This window comes from Macrotis lagotis, chromosome 2, assembly GCF_037893015.1.
Source record: "Macrotis lagotis isolate mMagLag1 chromosome 2, bilby.v1.9.chrom.fasta, whole genome shotgun sequence".
NCBI classification, from domain to species: domain Eukaryota; kingdom Metazoa; phylum Chordata; class Mammalia; order Peramelemorphia; family Peramelidae; genus Macrotis; species Macrotis lagotis.
In genome coordinates this window covers 70,449,707-70,476,275 of record NC_133659.1, presented here as the reverse complement: position 1 = coordinate 70,476,275, position 26,569 = coordinate 70,449,707, and the positions used below count along the sequence as shown (strand labels likewise).

Sequence of the window (26,569 nt, the reverse complement as noted above, 5' to 3'; positions counted from 1 at the left end):
AATGATTTCTAGAACTCCTGCTGACCGCCCTGCTTGGGCATCCCCATGCTTGTCCATTTTCTACTGGAGCCTATGGGAGTGGCCTCTGCCACAGAGACAGTGGCTTTCCCTAGATGTCAGACAGAGCCATCCTGGGCAGACTAGGGAAGTGGATGGGACAGTGGTCATTTGGGCTAATTTTCTTTCCATATGTCCCAGAGTGCTTTCTGGAGCAGCAGAATTAAATAGGGGAAATGAGGAAGAAGGAAGCAAGCCCTCCCGGGCCCTCCAACCTTTCTAAGGATTAAAGGAATTGAGAAGGATTAAGTGCTTCTTGATTTTAATTGTGACAGCCAGTAGACATCATCGAGCGAGAGTCCCCTCAAATGTTTAATAGCAATTACAAGTGTTAATGATGGAAAGCTGGGGGCTCGGAGGGGAATTGGAAATGCAGGCCTGCTGCAGCGTGCCTGTTGTCGCAGTGTCGCCTAGTGGTCACAGCACCGCTGTGCACCCTCAGGACGAGGAGGAGAGACAGGCAGAGACAGAGACAATCAGGCAGAGAGAGAGAGAGAGAGAGAGAGAGAGAGAGAGAGAGAGAGAGACAGAGAGAGACAGAGAGAGAGAGACAGAGAGAGACAGAGAGAGACAGAGAGACAGAGAGAACAAGATATATATATATATATATATATATATATATATATATACAGAGAGAGAGTTAAAGATATATGTATATAGAGACAGAGACAGACTATATATGTGTGTATACATAATATATATATATGTATATATATATATATATATATATATATATATATATGTATGGAGGGGGAGAGAGAGAGAGAGACAGAGACAGAGACAGAGACAGAGACAGAGACAGAGAGACCAAGATAGATATAGATATAGATGTAGATATATGTATATAGAGAAAGACAGATACAGATACACACACACACACACATATATGGAGAAAGTGTGTGTGTGTGTGTGTGTGTGCGTGTGTGAGAGAGAGAGAGAGAGAGAGAGAGAAAGAGAGAGAAGAGAGAGAGAAAGAGAGAGGTCGGAAGATTGTAGAATCTTTTTATTGATGTAGAAATGAAAGACCATAAGAGTTCTTTGTCTTACTTGTGTCATGGACCCCCATGGACTCCATTGTCTATTGAAATCTAAAGACCCACACTTAGAATAATGGTTTTAAATGCATGACCTAGAAATAAAAAGGAAATCAACCATATTGCAGTACTATTATCACAGTATATTTGGAAAAAAAGACAAATTCATGAACCTCAAGCTAATAACACCTGAGTCCAGTTGAACTTATTGTATATTTGGGGAAACTGAGGTTTCAGAAATGTTAAGTGATTAGCCCAAAGTCACAAAGTTAGTGTGAGAGATGGGATTTGAGGTTCCTCTGACTCCAGAATCAGTGCCTTGACTTCCCTCCCTTTCCCCCATATTTGTGTCTCTCTTTTCATTTTCAGCATTTTCTAGAGTCAAAGATTCAGAATTAGACAATATATTCAGGTTTCTTTGAGATCATCCTCTCCTCATACATTTTATAGTTGGAGCAACTGAGACTCAGAAAGGGCAGAGGTTTGCCCAAAGTTCCAGAAGGAGGGAATGACAAGTGCTGAATTTAGAGATGGTAAATGGGTTTAAATACCCATTCTTCAAGTGATCTTAAACAAGTCACTTCTGCCACAGTTTCCTCACTAATGGGTGTGAAAGTTGGACCAGATGACCTCTTAGATCCCTTCCTCCTCTAAATCTTTAAGTCCATTACATCTAGCTAGGATTCAAACCCAGATTAAAATAGAATTGGGAAATAGTAAAATGAATTTTAAAAAACACATGGAAACATAATATGGTAAATGAAATATAGAATTTTTAAAGCATTATGTTGCCCACAGGGATCCCATGTAGTATTATTCTTGTGGTTCAGTAATATCTGGCTCTTTATGATGCTATTTGGGATTTTTTTTTGGCAAAGATACAGGAATGGTTTGCCATTTCTTTCTCCAGCTCATTTCACACATAAGGAAACCGAGACAAACAAGGTTAAGTGATTTGCCCATTGTCACACAGTAGTTAGCTGTGTCATGAAGATGAGGCTTCTTCAGACCAGGTCCAGAGTTCTATCCATTGAACCACTTAGCTGCCCACTTTATATTGTTTAGCTGCCCCCATTTCTATATGATTTTAGCACAACTATCCTATACTACTGCAAGTCCCAGCCAATGATTTCATCCAACACTTTCCTATAATGGAAAAAATAAACTAGAATGTTTTCTTCTATTTATTTATGTGTCATATAAGTGATATTTTGAGATGGTCACATTGCAATCTCTTTCACCTTCATGGCCATTGTTCTCAAGCTATTTTAGGCTTGAGAGTGCCATCTAGTGGTCATTTTCAAGGTAGCCACTCTCTTGTTGAACATATTTCTAATAAACAGGATTATGAGTTGATACTGAAATGCAACTTGTTATGTAGAGTTCCAGCATCCACTAAGAGCCTCTTGAGTTACTTGGAGACATTTTTGAAACCTTGGCTCTGAAAGAAGTACTCCCTGATTCTCTGTGTTCAAATTTCTCTTCTTCCTTTCTCTTTGTTACAAAGAACAATGGCATAGAAACAGATCTTTGGGAGTCCTCAGAGATTTCATCCATTTTGGTTGCTTATTCCTGGTCAGTGGTTATAATCCTCTCAACAGAAATCATGGAATGCTGACAGTTGGGTTTGGAAGAGACCCAAAGGTATGGTGGACTGATAGGGGAAGGTAGATAGGGATCAATCAGTCATTCAATTGACAACCATTATTTATTAAGTGCTTACTATGATCTAGTACTCATCTCTGGGAATACCTTTAAGGGATTTACTTCCTAGAGGAGGGATAGAAACCATAAAAGGGAACTGCAAAGGGATTGGGAGATAGAAAGGATGAAGTTCCTTTGTTTAGGGGTATACTAGAGAATACATCCTGGAGAGGAAGGAAACCTGGCAGATCAGGACATTTTTTTTAGGGGTTTTTTTTTTGCAAGGCAAATGGGGTTAAGTGGCTTGTTCAAGGCCACACAGCTAGGTAATTATTAAGTGTCTGAGGTCAGATTTGAACTCAGGTACTCCTGACTCCAAGGTGGGGGCTCTATCCACTGTACCACCTAGCCACCCCCAGGACACCTTTCTTAAATGGAGGCTCTGGGCGCAGTCATCCAATCAGTGAGAGAGGCTGCAGGGAGGAGTGGAGGGTACTTCCAATGTGTGAATTCCAGGGATGGAGCAAGGCTCTAGGATGAACAGCTAAGTCCAGAGTGTAGCTGGACAAGAATTAGTCTCAGGGTTAAGGATTCTACTTCCTAAAGGTCTACAGAGTGAAACTCCAACTCTGTAAAGACATATCCACTCAGTCTGAAATCCCTCCAAGGGTTCTGGAAAGTTGATACAGGTGGTATTGCCTCCTTTGTAATAGAATCACCTTTGGTTTTACCATTTAAGACTTTACAGAGCTTTTCTTGATTCATATGACCTTCAGCTCTTTTTTATATACATTACTAAGCAGTATGGTCAAACACAATAAAAAATGAGTTGTGTAGACAATTGTACCTGGTAGCTCCTATTCCCTAGTTTAGAGGTGGAGATATCTAGTCCAGTAAAGAATGTAAAATTCAGAAACTAGTATGCAGGTGAATTGTGGTTTTTCCAATAGATTTTAATTTAATAGTCATTATTTCAAATGTTTACCATACTATATTAGAGAGTGAGAGATAAGATAGATAGATAGAAAGATAGATCATAGATGGATGGATGGATGGATGGGTGGGTGGGTGGATGGATGGATGGATAGAGGCACTATAATAGGTATGCTATACACACAAAATAGTCTCTACCCTTATATATTCCTCTGGAGGTGAAATTTAGGTACACAGATAAATAAATACAAAATACATTCAAAAGAAGTACATAATTGGAAGAGGCACTAATCCTTGAGGGATTCAGGATCTCAGAGAAGGGAACACTTGAGGGAAGTATTGATGGGAGCTAGGAGAGTTTTTAAGACATGGAAGCAAGTATAAAAAACAATTGTAGCATAGGACACACCAGAGGTACAGAGATGTCAGTTGGAATGTAAACAGGAGTAATGATCATTCAATCAACTGAGCACTCAGCAAGCATTTATTTGTTATTTAATATAAATATTTTATTTGTTTTCTAATTATATACAACATACCTATCTTTTTTGTAATGTTTTGGATTTTAGAATTTCTCCCCCATTTACTTCTCCCCCCCACAGAAGGCAGTCTGATAATCTTTACATTGTTTCCATACTATACATTGATCAAAATTGACCAGGCATTCATCGAGCTATGTAATGGACTCTGTGACAAATAATGGAAGTGCAAAGACAAAAGTGAGGTTGCCTCAATCTCAGGAAACTTACTTTCTACTGAGGGATTATAACAAGAGCAAAGCAAATTAATACAGGCTATATACAAAACAAACACAAAGTGATTAGATCTGGGTATTAACCGCAAGAAAAGTAAGGAAAAACTTCCAAAGGAGGCACAAGTGAGTATAGGATAATGTATCCCCAAAAGATCTCAGAGACCTTGTGATCTAAATATTTTCTTAATTTTACAGAATTGGAAATTGAGGCCCGGGGTGGTTAAGAAATTGGATTTAGGTCACAAGGGTCAGGAATGAAAACTGAAGCCTTTTCCTCTAAGAGTAATCATCAGAGTTCATTTTTAACTGCTTTGCTGTGTGAGGGATAATCACATATACTTGGGGAGATACATGTTGAATAATGAATAGAATGAGCTAGAAGAAAGCTTTGAAGAACTTTCCACTAATGGAAAGGGGATAAAACTATCATATAGATATTGCTGAGTTCCTTTAAAGACCCTCCCTCCATCTATTGCCCTCCCCCACTCCTCAAAGATTTAATCTGTCAGTTTTCCAGGGATGCTTGAAAAATGGGAGAACACTAGCATGCATATTAAAATGCTGCCCATTGCCCCCAGAAGATCATTTTAACTGACAGTAACAGTTAAGGCTTCCTAATAGAGCCCATATTCTTTCTGAAAGGATTCAGGACTTTTTTTTTTGATGTACAGCAATTTTATTCTCAAAAACTTTCTCTTCAAACTTTTTTTCTATCAAAGTGCGTAGGAGACTAGAATAGCAACACCAATGGATAATGTCTTTGGAAGGGGTATGTTGTTTGATGAATTCTGTACCGTGTCCAGCTCGATGGTGAATGTCTCCATCGAAAATGGAATTGGAACTTCCCAACTTGTTTTTCATCTCTCAGCCAAGAGTGGCAGGGTATTTATTTTTTTTTTTTGCACAATACTCTCTACCTACTCAAAAAGCATTTCCCCCATCTTTCTACCATTGTCTAACACTAAAGCATAGAAATGCCAATTTATTTTCTGGCATGAATGTGCTATCAGAGAAGCAAGCTGCTCATTCCTGAACTTCCCTGAGTTCACCTACAAAGTTTCTTTCCCTTTACCACTCATAGGAACGGGCCAAATGATTTGATGATACCAAAACGGAGCTAACTTGGAAGTAAGGCTGTAGGCTAATCTTCTTACCCTTGACAACCCATTGCTAACTTGGCGAGTGATTTGTAGAGTGGATTTCCTCATTAAAATTGGAAGTGCCTACTCTTGTACATACCTCCTCCGGGATATATTCTTTTTCTTAATTTTTTTTGCAAGGTTAATGGGGTTAAGTGACTTGCCCAAGGCCACACAACTAAGTAAGTGTTACATTTCTGAATTTGAACTCCCGTCTTCCTCACTTCAGGCCTGGTGCTCTAACCATTACACCAACTAGCTGCCCCTCCAGGATATATTCTTTCATGATCAAGGATTAACTCTTTATCCCCAACTGAGGGGAAAATAGAATGTATAATATTTAGTGGTGTTTCAAGTCTTTGTCTGCTTCTGTGTTTCCTCCCAATTTCACCATCTTTCTTTTTTGTTTTCCTTTGGCAGGCAATTCCCCCTCAGATGAATCAGAGGAGCGAGAACGAGACCCTAAAGTACTTACATTTCCAGAATATATTGCCAGCCTGTCTGAGTCAGGCACCAAGCGCATGGCGGCTGGAGTCCGAATGGAATGCCAGAGTAGAGGCCGATGCCCCTCGTCTTGTCCACTGTGCCATGTGACTGCCAGCCCTGATTTGCCTGCTGAGCCAATTCTTCTGGAGGTTACCAAGGCAGCTCCCATCTATGAATTGGTTACTAACAACCAGACACAGCGGGTGAGGGACCCAAGGCTGTCAGCTCCCAATGAAAACACAACAGGGGATTTCACAGATGGGTTCAAAAACTGACAGGACACAGTAGAGCTCCACAGTAGACTAAAGCTATTAGAATATTTTAGTTAATCTGAGGACTTGATTTGCATGGGTTTGCATGTTTGCATATCAAATTTAATTAGTTCATTCATACCACCTACTGTAGTCCAATTGGATATTCAGGGATTAGCACACCTGAAATTATGGCACAGTTTTTTTTTTTTTTTAACCCATAGACCTAGAAAGAAAAGGCAGACAAAGAGAATAAAGGCAAAGCAGAAAGTGGGTGTTCCCAGTCCTCTCTCAGGAATGAAATTAAATATCTGCAAGATTCTAAGTGATGGGGCATGGACAGGTCAACTCAGTATCTTTCCTCATTCACATTGGACCATTGGCATGGGAGTGGAACAAATTTCCTTTAATAACTCTGAACCTGACTAGTATACAGAGATGTGACTATGGCCATCTGGCACCTGTCCACTTGAGTCAGATTTCATTGACAGCATCATTGCGACTTGTAAGATTCTCCGTTTTATCACTCTTGGTCTCCAAGAGAAGATCCTAATAGCCTTTCTGTCTTATGCTGTCACTGAATTATTTGGTCTCAGCTACTGTGTGTGATAATATTCTCTGTGTCTAATAATTCAAGGGAAAAATTGTTGAATTCTCATTCAGAGTTGGGGAACTTGGGAAAACTTGGCAAAGGGTATTCCAAGAGGTTCTCATCTTCCCTCTACCTACCCCCACTCACACCTCCTCCTTGATCAGTCTTTCTGAGAAGAATGACTTCAAATCAAAGACTTAGAGCTGGAAGGGATGTTTGAAGACATTAAAGATTCCATAAAGATGTAGAATGACTTGTCAAGAGCAGCATCTAGCTGTTAGTAAGTATCTAAGGATCATTTGGAGGGGAGAGCTTGTGGGGAAGCTACACCTCAAGGTCAGCCTGAAGAAACAAGACAGTTTGTCTTAGGCTCAGCATTCATTCCCCTGAACTCTTGCCAGACACTAAGACAGTCTTCACCTTTTAAAACAAATGACAGGGGAGCTTTGTGTGCACTTTTACTATAGTAGTTTCCAAAGTCCTAGATATAGATAATGCTATCTTCCTCTCTCCTACTCTCCTCTTTTCTCTATTCTTGCCCTCCCCCCTCTCCTTTTTCAATCTCCCCTGCTCTCCTTTCTTCTCTCTTTTCCTCCTTTCTTTCGGTCTCTGTGTCTCTGTCTGTCTCTGTCTTTCTGTCTCTTTCTATGTCTCACTGTCTCTCTCTCTGTATCTTTCTCTATTTCTCTCTTTGTCTAATCTCTATGTCTCCTCCCCTTCCCTCCCCTCCCCTCCCCTCCCTTTCCCTTCCCTTCCCTTCCCTTCTCTTCTCTCTTCTTTCTTCTCTTTTGTCTTTCCATCTCTTCTTTTTCTCTTTCTTTCCTCAGTTTTCTGACTGTCAGACTGTTTCTTCTAGGTGTCTCCCACCTCTCCATCCTTCCTTATTTCTCTAACACAATGCTTTCCCCTCCCCTTCATTTCTTTTCTTTCTCCTGTGATATAGGAGAAACAGAGGGAAATTTCAGGAAAACAAATATTATGATGAAATTAAAAAGAACCTTAGAGATCATTTAATTCAACCAGTACCTGAACGGGAATCTCCCCTCCCATCTTACTTATAAGTGGTCCTCCTACCTCCATGCTTGGGATAGCTAATGCAAGGCAAATGGGGTTAAGTGACTTGCCCAAGGCCACACAGCTAGGTGATTAATAAGTGTCTGAGACTGAATTTGAACTCAGGTACTCCTGACTCTAGGGCCGGTGCTCTATCCACTGAACCACCTAGCCACCCTAGGATAGCTATTTCTTAAGGAAGGTCATTCTCATTATGAGAAAATTGTTGCTTGGGGTTTGTTTTTAATTCCCTTTATATAAAAATATACCTTTTTTCTAATCTCCACTTATTGTTTCTAGATCTGCCCTCTGGAGCAAAGAAAGTCTAATCCCCACAATAGTCCTTAAAATATATGAATGTAGTGATCTTGGCCCCTTGAATGTTCTCCTCTTGAATGTTCCTTCAGTCAATCTTTTTGGGGTATGGTCTCCATACTACTTAGTCCTAGTGACCTGCTTGGTTGCTTTCCTGCTTATGAATTTCCTTTTTAAAATGTAGTGTCCAGAACCAGATGTCATCTGACCAGCAGAGTAGGTGCAGTGGGACTATGATCTACCTTATTCTGGGCACAGGTTCACAAAAGGTGAAGAACTAATATTGATATTACAGTTAATAATGATCATAATATTGAATAATAACAAACATTTATTTAACACTTTAAAGTTTACAAACCACTTTATGTTGATGTTTTCTTATTTGATTCCCACATTCCTGTAAGATAAGATTATTATCCCTAATTTACAGACAAGAAAACTTGAGGCCAAGAGAGGTTAAACAATTTGCTCAATGTCACACATCTGCACAATAACCACTGAATCACCTAGATGCATTATTACCATTTTTTCTTAATGCAGCCTATGAAAGCATTCATTTAAAATTTAAAAATATATATTTTATTTCATTCAATATTTTCCAATTCCACATAAAAATTAAACTTTCATTTTTTTTTCCAATTTTGAGTTCCAAATAAACTCCCTTCTTCCTTTATTCCTTGAGTAATCAAGCAATATGATATTGATTATACATGGAAAGTCAAGCAAAATATATACCATATAAACCAGAAAGCATTAGATTTTGTTGGTTATCATGTCACATAGCTGACTCAATTAAAAAAATCCTAACCCTCGACCTCTAGATTTTTTTCCCAAATTAGCTCCTTAAATATCCCTCCCATTCACTTTGTGAACTTGAATAGGTCATTGTTTCACTTTCTCTGGCACTGATATGGGAACATTGGAATGATCTCTAAAGCCCCTTTTCATATATCTAATTCTAAATTTCTAATATTAAGCAAAAGCATATGGGGCCTGCCTTCATTTTCCCTAACCAGTGCACATTCATTCTTCAGCATTCCCCTTAGAAATGAAAGAAAAGAGTGCTAGCCCAGGTTCCAAATGTTTTACTTACTTCTCTTGCCACCCCTAAAAACTTTCTTTCTCCCTCTCCTCTCTTATCTCCACCTCAATGCCCCTCCTTCTTGGCATTCAGAGATAGAGAATTCAGAAGAACTCATTAGAAGGAAGAAAGAACCAAGCTAGAAGGTTCAAATGCTTAGATAAGCAACTTTTACTCTTTGTCTTCCTTCTTTGTCCTATATTCTTTATACGGGGAGGACTTGCAGCTCAATGGCTACCTCTCTCTTCATGAGGACTCTTAACTGCTCTCTTGATTGAGTTTCAAGGCAGACCATGGTGTTTTAACAGCCTACTGGAATGAGGATTTTTTTTTTTTACTTTGCAAATACTTCTTTTCCAGTTTCTTTCAGAGCAGTTATGTGATTGCTTATTCACATTCATAAGTCATTATAGGAATTGAGAAGCATTACAGGAAGTGAAGGCACAGAGGAGGATTGGAGGAAAAGAAGGAGGATGGTAGGGGAGGACTGTCAGAGAGAAAGTCTGAGACTTGCAACTTTACTCCATTACATATCCCCCAGGGCTGAAGAGGGGGTCTGCCCAAAGTTGAGCCTCTCTTCCAACAGTAGATCATCCTCCCTGCCTTAACATTTGCATGCTTCCTCCCCAGGGGCAGCTAATTACTTCATACTGCCCCCTCATCTACTCCATTAACATTTTTCTTCTTTTCTTCCTTTATAATTATGTGCTTTTTCCTCTCCATTTTTAAATTCATTCAGTATTTTATATTTCCTTAATTATAGAATTATTTTTAACATTCATTCCCAAATTCTCTCCTTTCCTCCTTCCCCATTCCCAACTTCCCATTGAAGAGGCAAGCAATTCGATATAGCTTAAACATGTGTAGTCATGCAAAATATTTCCTTATTAGTCATGATGTGACATAAAACAGACAAAAAAATCTCAAGAAAAATAAAGTAAAAATAGTACATCAATCTGTATTCAGATACCATCAGGTCTTTCTCTGGAGATGACTAGCATTTTTCATCAGAAGTCCCTTAGAGTTGTCTTGGATCACTGTATTGCTGAGAATAGCTAAATCATTTGCAACAGTACTCTTTTTTTTTTTCTTTCAAGGTGTTCAGCTAATGCACTTTCAGGAAGGGGCTAACCCAAGAGACCCCCTATCATCCTTCATCCCCTCCCTGGGAACAAAAGAGTACTCTAACAATGACCTTTTGAAGACCATGATTCTGTCTTGGTTATGAAAAAAAATAACTGATTCTGTGGTTAGAATTTTTGGAGAGGAGTGTAGGTTTATCTAGTAGAAAGGGATAGGGGGTGTTACTTGTGACCAGATGGAACCATTTCAGTGTGCTGCTCATATAGGCTATTGCCTAAATCACCAAAACTTAGAACCTTCTTTCCTTGCTGTCCTCTTTCTGATATCTGTCTCTTCCTCTCCTCTTTCAGTTGTTGCAGGAGGCCACCATGAGCTCACTCTGGTGTTCAGGAAGCGGGGATGTCATCGAAGATTGGTGTCGGTGTGACTCCAGTGCATTTGGGGCAGATGGCCTCCCCACTTGTGCTCCTCTTCCTCAGCCTGTGTATGTTTTCTTTAACCCATTTCCCTTTTGCATGGACATTCCATCTTTACTTTCCTCCTGTTAATATGGTTCCCAGTCAGAGGTCTTTAGCACTTTAGTGTGTTCCCCCAACATCCACTCAAACAACTCAAGGGTAGAGTAACTAGCTCTATCCTTTCTTCCCCTTAGCCTAAAGGAGAATATTGTGCCAAGATTTTAAGTAAGTAGAAAGGACTGTGCTATTAAATCCACCAAGTAGCCCAAGTTCCATCCAACAATACTGAGATATATACAATAACTCTTAGGGCAGATTTTAATTTTCTGCTACTAATAGCTAGCATTTATATAGTTCTTTATTGCCATCTACTTTGCCTGTTATCTCATTTTATCTTCATTAAAAATTCAGAGGTACAATTAGTATCCTCAAATTATAGATGGAAAAATTGAGTTTGAGAAATTTAGTAACTTAGCCAGTATTTATTAAACACTTATTATTTACTAGGCACAATACTAAGTATTGAGAATACAAACAAAAGTAGAAAGAAAACACCTGCCCTCAAAGAGTTTACATTCTAATGGGGAAAGATAACACATACATGGAAGTTAAAAGGAAGGTGGTGGAGAAGGCACTTGTTTTGGTATGAGTCATGAGTTACTCAGGCACCGTTCTTAAATGAAAGTAATGGAAGGAGCCATCCAATGAGAAGTCACTGAAGAGGTGGGAAGTATTTACAATGTACAAAGTCCAAGGTTGCTGTGAACACTGCATGAAAAACTAAGGCATGATAGTCTAGAGTATATCCTGGAGAAAAATATCCCTGAAGAGGGTTCCAGAACTAGAAAATACCTGAAGAAAGATCTTTCAGAACCTTTGGGTTCTGGATATTCCCACACTTATAAGCTTTGATAGCCCTGCTTTACTATTTTACAGTTTGTGACTAAACTGTGCGGTGAAGATTTGGGATGACAGGACTAGAGGACTATGTGACCTCTAAGATCCCTTACAACTCTGAATCTAGGGTCTTACACTATACTAGCTCTATAAAGAATAAAGCCCAAACTGGGTGGACATAATATGGAACAAATTTTGCAAACTTGCTTTTCTTGGCAACTTTAATTATTTGTTTCAACTATTTCTGTTCTTTAAAATTATTATAGTCTTTTAGCTGTTAGAACTTGAATTTCCCACATATCTAAATGGCATGAAGTCTTTTTCTCTTAATTAGACACTTGGTCTTGGTCAGTTTTCAGGAAATTGTAATTCTTATTTTCAGGGAATTGCTATTCTTAGAGAAGATGTTTTTTCTATAATCCAAAAAAAATTATTTTTCTTCACACATGACTAATTCATGACTTAGGTAATAATTGTCTTCAGATCATGGGACATTGGAGTCAGCTTGATATTTAGCTATTGCTAAACACAATTTGTCATCCTTCCTCCTGTCCCAACATCACCTATCAACATGCTTAAGTTTGGAGTTTCTCAATAATGGAGAAAGCTGGTCTTGATCAACCATGCTACTTCAACCCAGTCCTTCTGGAGACAGGATCTTTTATACAACGGCCACTTACAGTCATGGATATAATGGTAGCCAGGGTGATGGTCGTTGGTGGTAGATAATACAAACAAGCTAAAGGCCCATGATGGAGAGAAATGCCTCAAGGTCAGGAATAGAGGGTAGAGGAAAGATTTGTTTCCTCTATACCTGGGACAACACCTATGAACATGTGGTTAGGGTAAAGCAAAGAGTCTGCAAATGGGTAAGTAGTTTACAGCTACAGAGTATATGTAGAGGTTAGAACAAGACAGTAAGCTGAAACAGTGTTGAAACCCAAGATGCAATAAGAAGTAATGGACATTCCATGTGCCAGCTTCAGAATGAGGGAGACCAATTTTACCTCTTTATCTCACTTCTCATTGCATCCCAAGAAAGTTGATTCATATCTTGGTACCCCAGGAAAAAACCTCTATGACCATAATTTGCAGAACATTTCTAGATATATGTTGATAGGGAGAATTATCTCACCAGGCATTCCTTCCAATGGTGAAATAGCCCCTAACTTTGTATTGTGCTAAGTGCTTTACAATGATTATTTTAATTGATCTTCATAATTGTCATGGGTGATACTATTATCTCAATTTTATAATGGAGGAAAATGAGGCAAATTGAGATTTAGTGATTTGCCCAGGATCACACATTCAATAAGTGTTTGAAGCCTGATTTGAACTTGAATTTGTTTGACTCAAAGCCCAGTGTGCTATTTACTCTGCCATCTAGATGGATAGGTTGAGACAAACAATTTAAGCCCAGACTTGGGATGTCAGTGACAGTAAGAACTTGCTCTGTGTCCATGCAAATGTGCGACTTCTGCCAATCTAGGATCTTAGAGAATTGTCCAGCGCACTGAGAATAAATGACGTATCCAGAGCTAGTAATTTTGCTAAAAAGCATTTGAACTCAGGTCTTCCTGATTTTAACTTTCTATATACTATACAAAAGATATATTCTCTATATACATATCTTCACTAATCTCAACACACACACACACATACACACACACAACCTTTTGTAGTCTCATCATGATTATCTTTGTCTTCATTCTACACCTCATTAATATTACCTCATTTGATACACAAAATCCTAAGACATAGTTGCTATTGTTGTTGAGGAAACTGAGGCAGATGATGAGTAAGTGACTTATTTAGAATCACACAACTAAAAATAATCTACAAATGGATTTAAATTCAGGTCTTTTGAACTTTAAGCCCAAAGTGCTATCTGCTGAGCCATCTGATTGTTTATTTCTATAATAAAAAAAAACCAGAGCAGTTAGGTAGCGCAAAGGATAAAGCAATGGACCTGTGATCAAGAAGATATGAATTCAAATTTAGCTTCAAACACTTACTAGCTGTGTGAACCTGGGTAAGTCACTTACCTTTGTTTGCCTCAGTTTCCTCATCTGAAAAATGAACTGGAAAAGGAAATAGGAAACCATTGCAGTATCTTTGCCAAGAAATCTCCCCCACCCAAAAGGGTCTTGGACATGACTGAAAAATGACTAAACAACAATACACAACCACTGGTCAACCCAAACCCTGACAATGGCTTAAATGTCAGGGCTAGAACCCATCCCCTTTTCTCATTTTTTTCCCTCTTATCACACAGACTACGGCTTTCTACAGTGCATGAGCCGAGTAGCACCCTAGTGGTACTGGAGTGGGAACACTCAGAGCCACCTATAGGGGTGCAGATTGTGGATTACCTCATCCGCCAGGAGAAGGTCACAGATAGGATGGACCATTCCAAAGTGGAGACTGGTAAGTAATCCTTCCCCTTTGAGAGTTAACCTTGCTTTGGGATTATAGAGCAATACCTTGACCCTACAGCTGCCCCCAACAAGGCACTGCTTCAGGTACCCAGTATTGTAGGAGACACAAGGAGAAGTCATTGGCCCTACCAGAAATCCTCCATCTTGTGCATTTAAGATCTGCTTAGTAGTGAACATCCAACAAAGACTGTTTTGATTTTGCTTTTCTCTCTGTTTATAAAAGAAGTGTCCATTTCATAGCCTCTAGGCACTCTCTCAGAGCCACATTTAAATAAACAACATTACAATAAACTGGTTGCAATGGCCCACAATTAGGAAACAATTCTCTGCTAACCACTGCCGTGATTACAGGGGGAAAAAAAAGATTCCTTTACTAATAAGCCCCCCTCCAGGCAAAAGGCTGCCCAAACATATGATTTTTGCCCCATGTTTTGTCCTAAAGCAAACTCTGACTTTGCCTCATTTAGCTAGAGAGGAACATTTTCAAACGGGTCTGAGGTGCTGCCATTGAAAGCACCCTGGGCCTATTTTTCAACATGGAGAAGGAGGCCAACATCAATAGTGCTAATATCACATGAGCATCTAGTTGGACACCCACTCTGGGGTTGTAGTGTACACAAACTGACCCTTTTATGGGTGTATACCATATGACTGAATGGTCTGGAAATGGATTGTTCATCTGGTGTATTGCCCAAGGCAAGCTGAGTGAGGGACTAATCAATCTGTAGAATCTTGATATAGCAAAGAAGCTAAATTCATTAGCATCTATAATCCTGGTGAATTCTTATATGATAGTTAGGTAGTGCAGTGGATAGAACACTGACCTTGGAGTCAGGAGGATAGGAGTTTGAATCCAACCTCAGATGCTTGACACTTGCTAACTGTGTGACCTTGGGCAAGTCACTTAACTCTGCCTCACATCCAGGGCCATCTTCAGTTGTCCTCAATTATATCTGACCACTGGACCCAGATGGCTCTAGAGGAGAAAGTGTAGCTGGTGACTGAGCACAGCACCCCCTCATTCAAATCCTGTTCATGTTCTTGTCATGCCAGCAGTTCCCTGATGTCATGGTCTTCAGAATGAAAGACTAACTTTCATCATGATAGGCAGTGATGGTTGAGTAGGGCTCCTGTTTCTCACCCATACTAAAGACCTCAAGACCTCATCAGCATTATTAGAATGCTGATGAACTACCAGTCTTCCCAGCACACTCTATATATTGGGGGTCCAGGAGTATTCCTCCAATTATACTGCCCATGGATTGTAGAGTACTTGGGGAAGCCCACATGCGATGACAAATCTTTAATGAAAGTTCTTTTCTTCCCCGCTTTGTTTTTCTTGTTTCCCCATGGTCTTTCTTGATATTTCCCATGCATTATCCTTTTCTTTCCCTTTTTTGCAGAAACAGTGTTGAGTTTTATTGATGACATCATCTCTGGGGCAAAGTCTCCTTGTGCCATGCCATCTCAGGTACCTGACAAACAATTCAACACCATTTCTCTGATTATTCGTTGTCTGGAACCTGACACCACCTACATGTGAGTAATACTTAAAGTCATTGGAAACACACTATCCATGGTAGAAATAGTACTGGGAATATAAAGACTAATAGGATGCCTTCTGTGGGGGGTGGGGGGAGGGAAGCAAGAAGGGGAAAAAATTGTAAAACTCAAAAAAAAATCTTTCTAAAAAATGAAAGATAATTAAAAAAAAGGAACTAGTATTGGGTTTGGAATCAGTGAACTGGGGATCAGGCCCCAACTTTGACACTTCATACAGCCTTGACTTTGGAAAATTCCCTTATTATTTTTTTAGCCTCATTTTCCTCAACTCCAAGTGGAAGGATAAGACACATTATTTCTAAGTTCCCATATAGCTCTAAATCCCTGGCCTTATGGCTGGTAATTCCTAAATCTGTGATGTCTTTTGCTATCTACTTTTCTCTCTAAAAGTCTGCTGTGAGATATATTGAGTCTTCCAAGTGTTTCCAGTTTATCTTTCCCAAAACAGTAACCTTTCCAATTATGAACCATTCTACATCACATCCCACCCCACCCCCAATTCCTAATTGGTAGAAATTCATGACATCCTATAAATTACACTGACTTAAGACAGAATACTTGGGAAGGAATCCTGGCTCTTGGACCCCCAATTATGTGACATTTAACCTAGCTGAACCCCAGGTTCCTTGTCTATAAAATGAGGACAGCAATACTTGAAGTACTTAGCTTGTTGATGGAGTTGTGTTTTGTGAATCTTAAGATTCTAGATAAATGTGAATCATTATGATTGTAAAACACAAAGAAGGGAATAGACCATGATAGAATCTGAGGCATGAAGGAAATGTTGTTGGGTTCAGGCTCAATGCCCAGAGATGTAGGATTGAGACCTCATGTCCCCACGAAGAATGAAAATCACTTAACAGTTTACAGATTAGCTCATAAGAAGAGAATCACAGTAGCCAGAAGAAGTCATTTTCATTTCAACAACCAAAAAACTCACAAATGAAGAGCGGATGGGTGGAGGGAAGCAGAAAAAGAGTTAAGTCCTTCAAGATAGGATCTAGGGAAACCTAAAGACTCAAAGAAACTAAGAGCCTGGGAAAAGGCAAGATGATACAACTTTATCCCAGAACCACTGCTATGAAAAAAGTTATATGGCATTCTAAGAATTACATATAAGCTGAATATAACACACCAAAGAAAATACCATTTCCCCTTTAAGTATGCCCAAATAGAACCATTCTCTACCTGACAGAAAGGGTAACTAGAAGGATCATTTTCACTTAACTAGAATAGATTTTAAATTTCCTATATTGTACAGTTCAATACCATTCGTGATGAGGGAAGGCAATGATAAAGAAGAGACTTTGGTCTGGTTTGTTCGTTTGCTTTTTGATCTGGTCTGTGTTGTATCTGTTGTATCTAAAACAGCGTGAATCTGAAATTAATTCAGGATCCATGGTATTGTATTAGGAGGAGGAGGAGGAGTAACAACAACAACAACTAATATTCATATAGTTCTTTGAGGTTTGTGAAATGATAGTCGGCCAGTCAGCCCATTTGATACTTACAACCCTCAAGAGATGCACCATTACTATACCTATTTTATAAATAAGGAAACTAAAGCACAAAGATGATAAATGAGTTGTCCAGAGTTACATAGTTAGTATCTGAGGCAGAATTTGAACTCAGGTCTTCCTGACTATTAATCATGGGTCCTATCCACTGTGTCTTTTTAAATAGTATGATAATGATATATCCAAATGATGTTAGAATTAGATGGGGGCGCATATCATCTCTGGTCTCTGATGCTGTAGTGAATCTATAGAAGATGAACTTACTCATTAATATGTTTATTCAATAATAAAAGTTCATCATCTCTGCAATAATCCATAATGGTCTAATAACAGGATAGTAATTTATCCCCAGACTCGAGCACTTTCAAAAAAGATGAGGATAAGAGAAATGATAATGGCACTAAAAATTGACATTTGTACTTCTCTTTAAAGTTCCCAAAACACATGAAACTTTTTTCATTTCAGCCTCACAACAATCCTGCTAGTCAAGCCCCAGAGATATTGTTTTCCCTATTTTACAGATGGCAAAACAGTCTCAGAAAGATTATTAATTTATTTGTGACTATACTTCTAAGAAGTATGAAAAATGAGATTTGAATCTAGGTCTTCTTATTGTCAGATTAATTCAACCACCACCTCAGTCAGAGAACTTCACATCTTAAATTTGAAGGTTCTTGGCATCTAACTAATCTAATTCTTTTACTTTATAGATGAGGAAACTGAAGTTCACAATGCATTAGTAATCATAGATCTGGAATTAAAATAAATGTTTTGTCCCTTTTGGCTATCAATTTTAATTATCTACTATGGAAAAGAAAGCAAAAGTTGTCTTCCCCACTAGACTGTGACTTCCTGGAGAACAAGAACTCTCCTTTGCTTTTATATCCTGATTCTAAACACAGTACCTGGAACATGGTTGACATTTAATAAAAGCTTCTTAATTCATTGAATGATGCTGGTAGAATCATATAGCTAGAAGGCACATTCAGATAGTGAACAACCAGTGTCCAGTGAAGTTAGATAAGTTCATCCAAGTCACAAAGTTACCCACTGAGGAAACCAAAACTAAGAACCCAGACATCCTGATTTCCATGGCAGCACTGTACATCATACCATTGTGCCTCTTCTTAAGTATCCAAAGATGCCTTTCCAAAGTATCCAAAGATGGCTTACCCTGGAAGAGCTATAACAAAGAGAGATTAGACTAGTTCAACTTGTCCCTGGACAAAGGTTTGGAAGTTACCAGGAAGCAAATTTAGGTCTTCTATCAAGAAAAAATTTCCTAGAAATTAGAGCTGCCCATAACTGCAAAGAACTGTCACAAAAGGTAGTAAGCTTTGCCTCATTTAAAGTTTTACATAAAAAAGGTAAATTACTACTATTGGATATTTCTTAACAGGGGTATATGAACTTTATTTTTTTGATGATTGAATTTCCTTATAATTGGTTTCATTTGTAAGCCTCAACATTTTATTTTATGAATGCAAAAACAGTATTCTGAGAAAAGGTCCAGCAGCTTCCATCATTCACTGTCCAAAGGGTCCATGACACCAAAATGGTTAAGAATCTCTTTGGGGAATTGTTCCAGGTTGGATTAGAACAGATGGTCTCTGACATCCCTTCCAACTACAGGATTCTGGGGACTTTCTGAATTCAGAGAATTGTGAGTCAGATAGAAGGGATTAATGCCGATTGCCAAGCCTGCAGGGAGAAGATGCATGAAAGGCAGAGGCAGGGGCAACTAATTTATGAGAATAAACTGGGGACTCCTCCGTGCTCATCAGGTTCCAGGCTGTTAAACCTTTAAGAGGCCTCCGAGTCAGATCCAACTCTGTGTTTGCTCACATGCTCACATGCCCCCAGTAAGTGAGGTTATTAGAATGCCAGCTGAGGTCTAAACAAACACAGCCTGGGAGGCCATGTTGTCATAAGCACAGACCTTTAAAAAGACCATAAATGTGATTATCCATTACCTTAGTGGACAAGTTGCATGACTTCTCTTTGCTTTAGAAGGGCTTAGAAAATCCTCTTGCTGCTCAATCAATGTTAAATGAATAATAATAATATGAACAATAATGTTGATGATGATGATACAAGAAGAGCATTTATGTACTCATTGGATGTAAAATTGCCTCTTTAAAATGTGTTAGGCCTTACCTGATCCCTACAGCCAGAATAAGCTACCAGAATTTTAGTTCATTAAGCAATCTGAAAATATTTTGCCCTGTTGGATAAAGTATGGGTGACTTCATTACCAGCTCAAACCTTTTGTCCAAGCTTATATATTTATTCCCATTTAGAATAAGAGAGAGAACCTGAGGACTATCACTTGTCACCACCTTGTCCCCAAAGACTGGTATAAAGATTAATTAATTAACAGGTGATTTGTGGTACTTTGCAAAACTAAATGAGATGCAGAAAAATGTAGATTTATACACACACATATACGCACAATATATACTTATATATCTATACACACACACACACACACACACACACACACACACACATAAACCCTTTGTAGGTTGTCTCCAACTTCTAATTGTAGGCATATTATGTTCCATTATTTCCTTCATTCTAAATTCCAACCACTGTTCTATTTCATCTAATTTATACAACTTAATATTCTGTCTCCTAACCCTTTGCCTTTTCATAGACTGTCTCCTATATCTGGGATATTCTTTCTCTTCTTTTCTTATAGCCCAATAGTATTCCATTACAATCACATACCACAACTCGTTTAACCATTTCCCAATCGATAGGTATCCCTGCAATTTCCAGTTCTAAGATATCACGACAAAGAGAGTTGCTATAAATATTTTAGAATATATAGATTCTTTCCTTCCCCCCCCCAATCATCTTTGGGAATAGACCAAGTAATTTTATTGTTGACGCAAAGGGTATAGGTAGTTTAATAATTCTTTGGGCATAATTCCAGATTGCTCTCCAAAATGGTTGAATCTGTTCACAATTCCACCAATGATAAATTAATGTCCCACATTTTCCAACATAACCCTTTCCCATACCATTATTTTAGCCAATCTGGTAGGTGTAAAATGATATTTTGTATTCATTTCATAAACATTTTTAAGTGTCTACTATATTTCAGGCATTATATACTATGTAGGGGATTGAAAGATAAAATGGGTCAAAGGACCATCCATTTTAAGAACTGGAAGGGACTTTAGTATGCATTCAGTCCAATCCATCCACCAAAGGACACTTCAATTCAGCATATCCAAGAAGTGGCCTTCAAGACTCCACTTGAAAACCTCTAAGAAGGGTCAACCTACCTCCTCCTGATTCTGCCCACTTCGTTTTTGAATAGCTCTGATTCTTAGGAATTTTCATTTGTTTTGTTGTTTCATTGATTGGGTGTTTCTTGTTCAGGTCAACAAGTTAACATTTTCACCTTTACAATGTTTACTCCCTTCTTCTGGTTTTACCCTCCATGGCCGAATAGATCCAAGCTAATCTCTCCTCTACATGACAGTCCTTCAAATACTTGAACAATGTTAACATAATCCCCTTGTATCTTCTCTTCTCAAGGATAATCTTAGCCAACAGATCCTCCAGTGACATGGACTCAAGACCCTTCATCATACTCTGAATATTCTTCAGTTTTTCCTAAACCATGGCCCCCAGAACTGAATATAAGATTCAAGATCAAGACTGACAAGGCTATAGGGCACAATACAAAGGCAATATAATTCTCTTATTCCTGGAAACTATGCTTTTTCATGCAATCCAAGATTGCATTAGTTTTTTTTTTCCCTTGACTGTCACATCCTACATAATTCATACTGAGCTTTCAGTCAAGAAAATCCAAAATTATATCCCCCAGGAGCCCTTATATACCTATCTTTCCTTATCCCCGGTTTTATAATTGTGAAGTTAATTTTTTATTCCCAAGTGTAAGACTTTGCATTTATTGATTAGATTCAATCTAATACTCTAAACTGGATTGAGACTTTGTTATCCACTACTTTACCTATCTCTTATAACGTTAATGATCTTACTTTAAGGTTTCTAATGGCAGCTAGACAGTAAATAGAGTACTGGCTCTGGAATGAGGAAGACCTGAATTCAAATCTTGCCTTAGACACTGATTGTGTGACCTAGGCAAGTAACTTAATTTCTTTTGCAGCTGCCTCATCTGTAAAATGGAGGTAATAAAAGTATTTCTGGATTCTTGTCAGGACCATGTGGCCACTGGTCCCAGATTTCTCTGGAAGAAAAAGTGAGGTTGCTGACTTCGAACAGCACCAACTCACCCAAAATCCAATTCATGTGCTTGTCACAGCATCACCTCCCTGATGTCATAGTCTTCTGAGAATGAAGAATAAAAACATCAGATAATAATTATAAAGTGCTTAGCAAAATGCCTGCCATCTAGGATGCATCATATCAATTTTAGCTTATTATTATGAATTATTATTATTATTATTATTATTATTATTGAACTACTGTCCCTAGGTGCTAAAAGTTATCTATAGGGTCAATGTGAGCAGATCCTGAAGTAGTACCCAATTCAGTAGCATTGCAAACTCAGAATATATTGACTAACCATGTGCTATCTACCTCACTGAAATGTTGGAAAGAATCTTGTCTGCTAAGAGCTTAGGAAACCCAAGAGTACCAGCCAAACTGTTCCATTACTACTTTTATTTAATGAGAACAGAAGCAGCTGTAGATAGTAATGAAAAATTTTACTAAGCACCTTCTCAAAGATCTTTTGACATAGGTCACAAAAAGCATACATTTTAAGCAAGAAAGGAATTTAGAAGTCATTGAAATCTAGTTTCTCATTTTTGCTGTTTTTAAGCCACTTTTCAGTCATGTCAAACCCTTCATGAATGATCCCTTTTGGAGGTTGCTTGGAAAAGATACTAGAGTACTTTGTCTTTCCCTTTCCAGGCATTCCAGGCATTATTTGACAGATAAGGAAATTGAGGCAAAAGCTATTAAATGACTTGCTCAAAGTCACACAGCTAATAAGTGCCAGAGACCATATTTGACCTTAAGTCTTCCTGACTTCATACCCTATATTCTATTTACTTGACCACTTATTTGTAAAAAAAATAAATAAATAAATAACTGAAGCCCAGGGATGAACTGACTTTCCTAGGATCACACAGCTAAAATATGAGAAAGTGGGGTTGAACCAAGGTCTTACACTCTCCAAGTCATGAATAGAATCCAATCTTTCAGACAAGTTGGTTCAAATTCTGCCTCTGATGTGAACATGCTTCAGAACCATGGCAACTGGAGGACAACCTGTTGTAAGAACAGTTAATTACAAATAGTGTCAGCATGAAAGGGGTCAGTGTCATACAGAGGCATCCTATGTAAGAATATTTTCGTGGTTTTTTTTCTTCTCCACTTTTTCCAATTTACTAGATTCTTATTGGTAAGAAAGTCACATAATTCTCTGAACCTCAGTTTTCTAATCTATAAGATGGGAATAAGAATGCATTCATTACCTACTTCACAAGGCTATTGCAAATATTATATGAGATGAGGATACACTAAAACATTACAAAGCATTGTGACAATATCAAGTGGTTTTGTATTATTTTACTCTGATAAAGATACTCCCTCAACCTTCTGAAAAACAAAAGAGCTTCCAAACAATGGAGCATGTCATTAGAGCATTATTGCTATGCTACTTTGCAATGGGCTCTTTTGGGAAATGGGATGTTCACCATTTCTATAGACCTTTCTTTAAGCTAAGACTGGATGATTACCTGAGCAAATTGCAAAGATTTTTGTCTAGTGGTGGATGTTGAATTAGATGGTCTCTGAATTACCCGCTAACTCTTTTTTCTGTATAAAAGAGTATATTGAATGTCTAACAAATGCCTACACAAAAGACAATAAATATGGAAAAATTTAGCATAACCAATACCCAAAATAGTTATGAGTGACTGATTTAACAGACATGCTTGTTTTTTTTTTTTTTTACATCAGAATGGTGGAAGTAATACCTCAAACTCAAGTCTCAAAGTAGTCTTTCTTGGGCAAAGCACAACCTTGAAACTTTAGAGTTATTTCTTAGATGACTTTTACTTAGAAATTGTGATATCAATAATTGTGTCTTCCCACACTCCCTGTCAGGTTTACCCTGTGGGGAGTGGACAACACAGGACGACGTTCCAGACCAAGTGATGTGATAGTGAAGACTCCCTGCCCAGTGGTAGATGATGTGAAAGCCCAAGGTAAGAGAGGCAGGGTATGACAAAGAATGAGGTGGTTAGAGATTCTTCCCCTTTAATAAGAGGAGACACAGTCTTTATATATATTGGCATATCCTCTTTTGTCTCTGCTTTTTATAATCCCTAGATTTCTTCAGTGGTTAGCTTAATATCCACTTTCTTCCATGAGAACTTTCCCAGTTCCCTTACTTTCTTGTGTTTTTCCTCCCAAAACTATGTGACGTATTTATTTTTATATGCTTGGTATGTATTTAAGTGTGTAGATTTGTCTCCACACAATAGAGTGTAAATCTTGGAGTGGGGTGGAGTATTCCTTTTCTCTTTTTGTAATTTCAGTGCCTCCTGAAGTACCTGACATATAACAAATGCTTATACTTTTTGCTGATCAAATGAGCTTGGAAGGAAAATATTAGACAGTATTAGAATAATTAGAATTATCCCCTCACATTGATATGGGGAGCTATTTGCAAAGACCAGAAATGTTCTCTTCACCAGGGAGCCTTCCCCCAGGACTGATGACCCAAAGACATTTTGTCCTTCATTCTCAAAAAAGACCTTAACATCAGGGAGGTGATGTCATGCCAAGCACATGAAATGAATTTGAGTGAGGGGGTGCTACTCTAAGTCACCAGCCTCTCTTTCTCCTCCAGAGTCATCTGGGTCCAGTGGATAGATATGAATCAGGATGATTAGAGATGGCTCTGGATGCAGGACTATCAGGGTTAAGTGACTTGCCCAAGGTCACATAGCTAGTAAATGTCAAGTTTCTGAAACTGGATTTGAACTTCCATTCTCCTGACTCTAAGGCCCATGTTCCTATTCCACCAAGCTACATTAAGACTGGCACTTTCTGAAGAAAGTCAAAGTTTGTCATCTGCATATCTTGTTTTCTCAAAATTGCCGTACTTCATCCTCCCCAGATCAAACTTCCTTGGCCCTCCTGCTTTGCCCACCTGAAATAACATACCATGGTGGCATCCCAAGCAGTGCTAAACTTCCTGAAAACTACTTCATTCTTTAGACTTTACAGCCTTTTGTGGTGTCCCATAATATCAGAAGACTGCTAGCTTCTAATCATTTACTCAACCCTACAAGGGAAGTACACTCAAGTCTTTTTGAGAGCTGGACCCTTCCTCTCTGGTTGGTACCACCTTCTAAGATATTTATAGATTTACATCCTGAGTTATATACTGTCCTAGTTAAGTTAATCCTCTCTCAACAGGAAAAACACTTTGTTGCTGGGAAGTCAAATAATTCCACCTAGGACAGCTTAGTTGGTACACTGGGTAAGCACTAGCCTTGGAGTCAGAAAGATGAGAGTTCAAATCTGGTCTCAGACATGACACGTACTAGCTGTGTGACCTTGGGCAAGTCACTAAACCCTGATTGCCTCACACAATGTGTCATCTCCAGTAGTTTTGGACCTAGATAACTTGGGAGGAGAAAGTTAGCACCCCCTTACTCAGATCCAATTCATGTGCTTACCATCCCTGATGACATGATCTTCTCAAACCTCATTATCATGATCAATCCTCCTTCTAGTGCCCCAATTTCCTATTCAGTCAGTCAATTAGCATTTATTTACCACTTATTATGTGATAGGAATTGTACTAAGCACTGGAGTTACACATCTCATTACTTTTTTTTTCTTTCTCAGAATGGAAAACCACTTGATGTAATTTGAGAGCTAATGTCTTTCTTTTAAACATTACAAAGTTTGAATAATTGACAAAAGTGGATGGCAAAGCCTGGGTTTTCTCTTCTACATTGTGACTCTGCTCCCTGACATTCTGTGGTTCTAACTCTTGATTAGTCCCAGAATTCCTCTATTTTATTCAAAAATTTGGCATTGTCTGGGAACCCCCTGTTCTTCTCTCCAGGAATCTCAGTCCAAGAACTTATTATTGCCAATGATCTCCTTTTCAACATTCACAAGCCTGGATCCTAGAATTCTTCAGGTCTTTACTATAACATTCATCCTAAAAACTCCCACATTCAACCAAAAAAAATTAGCTAAATGAGGTAATGTGCTTTAGTGCTTAGTACAGTGCTTTGCAAACTTCAAGAAATTATTGCAAGGTGCCATGGTCGCAGTTTTTCTATAATCTCTACAAATCGTGGAATGGACTGAGTCTTCCTTTAAAATATATGAACTGAGTCTAGTTATATTCTACTACAGATTGCTGCACATGCAGTCAGGAAAATTCATTTTCATGAGTTCAAATGTAGCCTCAGACACTTAATAGCTGTGTGATCCTGGGCAAGTCATTTAATCATATTTGCCTCAGTTTCCTCATCTGTAAAATAAGCTGGAGACAAAAATGGCACCCTACCCCAGTAACTTTGCCAAGAAGACCCCAAATGGAGTCATGAAGAGTCATAGACAACTTAAAAACAAGATGACCTTCACATGACCTGAATCTGAAACCTGATCAGACCACTTACTGTCTATATGACATTGAGCTACATTCAGTCTTTATGGTCTTCAGTTTCTCATCTGCAAAATGAGACAGTTGGATAATGTGACCCCAAAAATTCATTGTGACATTGAATTTGTGTTCCTATGAAGTCAGATCAACAAGCACTCATTAAGCATTGACTCTAATGCAAGTATTGGACTTAGTTCTGTTCATATGGAGGCAGAAACAAAATAATCCCTATTTTCTTGGAGTTTATATTCTACTTATTATCATGAGAGGGAGAGAAAAGTGAAGACAAAAATATCCAAAGTAATCTGCCTGTTCTATATGTATTTTGAATGTATACTCATTGGGGTAGGAGTAGAAGAGAATTAGCAATCAGAGGATTGGGAAATACTTCCTGTAGAAAATGATATTTAAGGGGATCTTTGAAGAAGCCAAAAGGCAAAAATGAGAAGGGGATACATTCTAGGTTGGGTTGACATCCTTCAAGAAGTTGCAGATATGGGAGATGGAATATGAAAAACAGCATATAGGTATTTATTTATACTGGAGCAGTAGGGAGAAAGTGAAGCTTTTTGAGAAGGGGAATGATAATGTCGGACCTGTATTTTAAAAGTATTAATATATGCTACCTGT

The 26,569-nt window shown here is 38.4% G+C and overlaps 1 protein-coding gene across 4 annotated transcripts in view; it reads left to right on the top strand.

Annotated features, from left to right (window-relative positions):
* Window positions 1-26,569, top strand: part of ASTN1 (astrotactin 1) — a 494,085-nt gene that overhangs the window by 454,140 nt on the left and 13,376 nt on the right. For all 4 annotated transcript variants that reach the window (XM_074222108.1, XM_074222107.1, XM_074222106.1 and 1 more), the window contains exons 17-21: window positions 5,982-6,250; window positions 10,773-10,906; window positions 14,053-14,204; window positions 15,619-15,754; window positions 23,413-23,513. In XM_074222108.1, coding sequence (XP_074078209.1) covers window positions 5,982-6,250; window positions 10,773-10,906; window positions 14,053-14,204; window positions 15,619-15,754; window positions 23,413-23,513 — 792 coding nt within the window. The remainder of the gene's footprint in view (window positions 1-5,981; window positions 6,251-10,772; window positions 10,907-14,052; window positions 14,205-15,618; window positions 15,755-23,412; window positions 23,514-26,569) is intronic.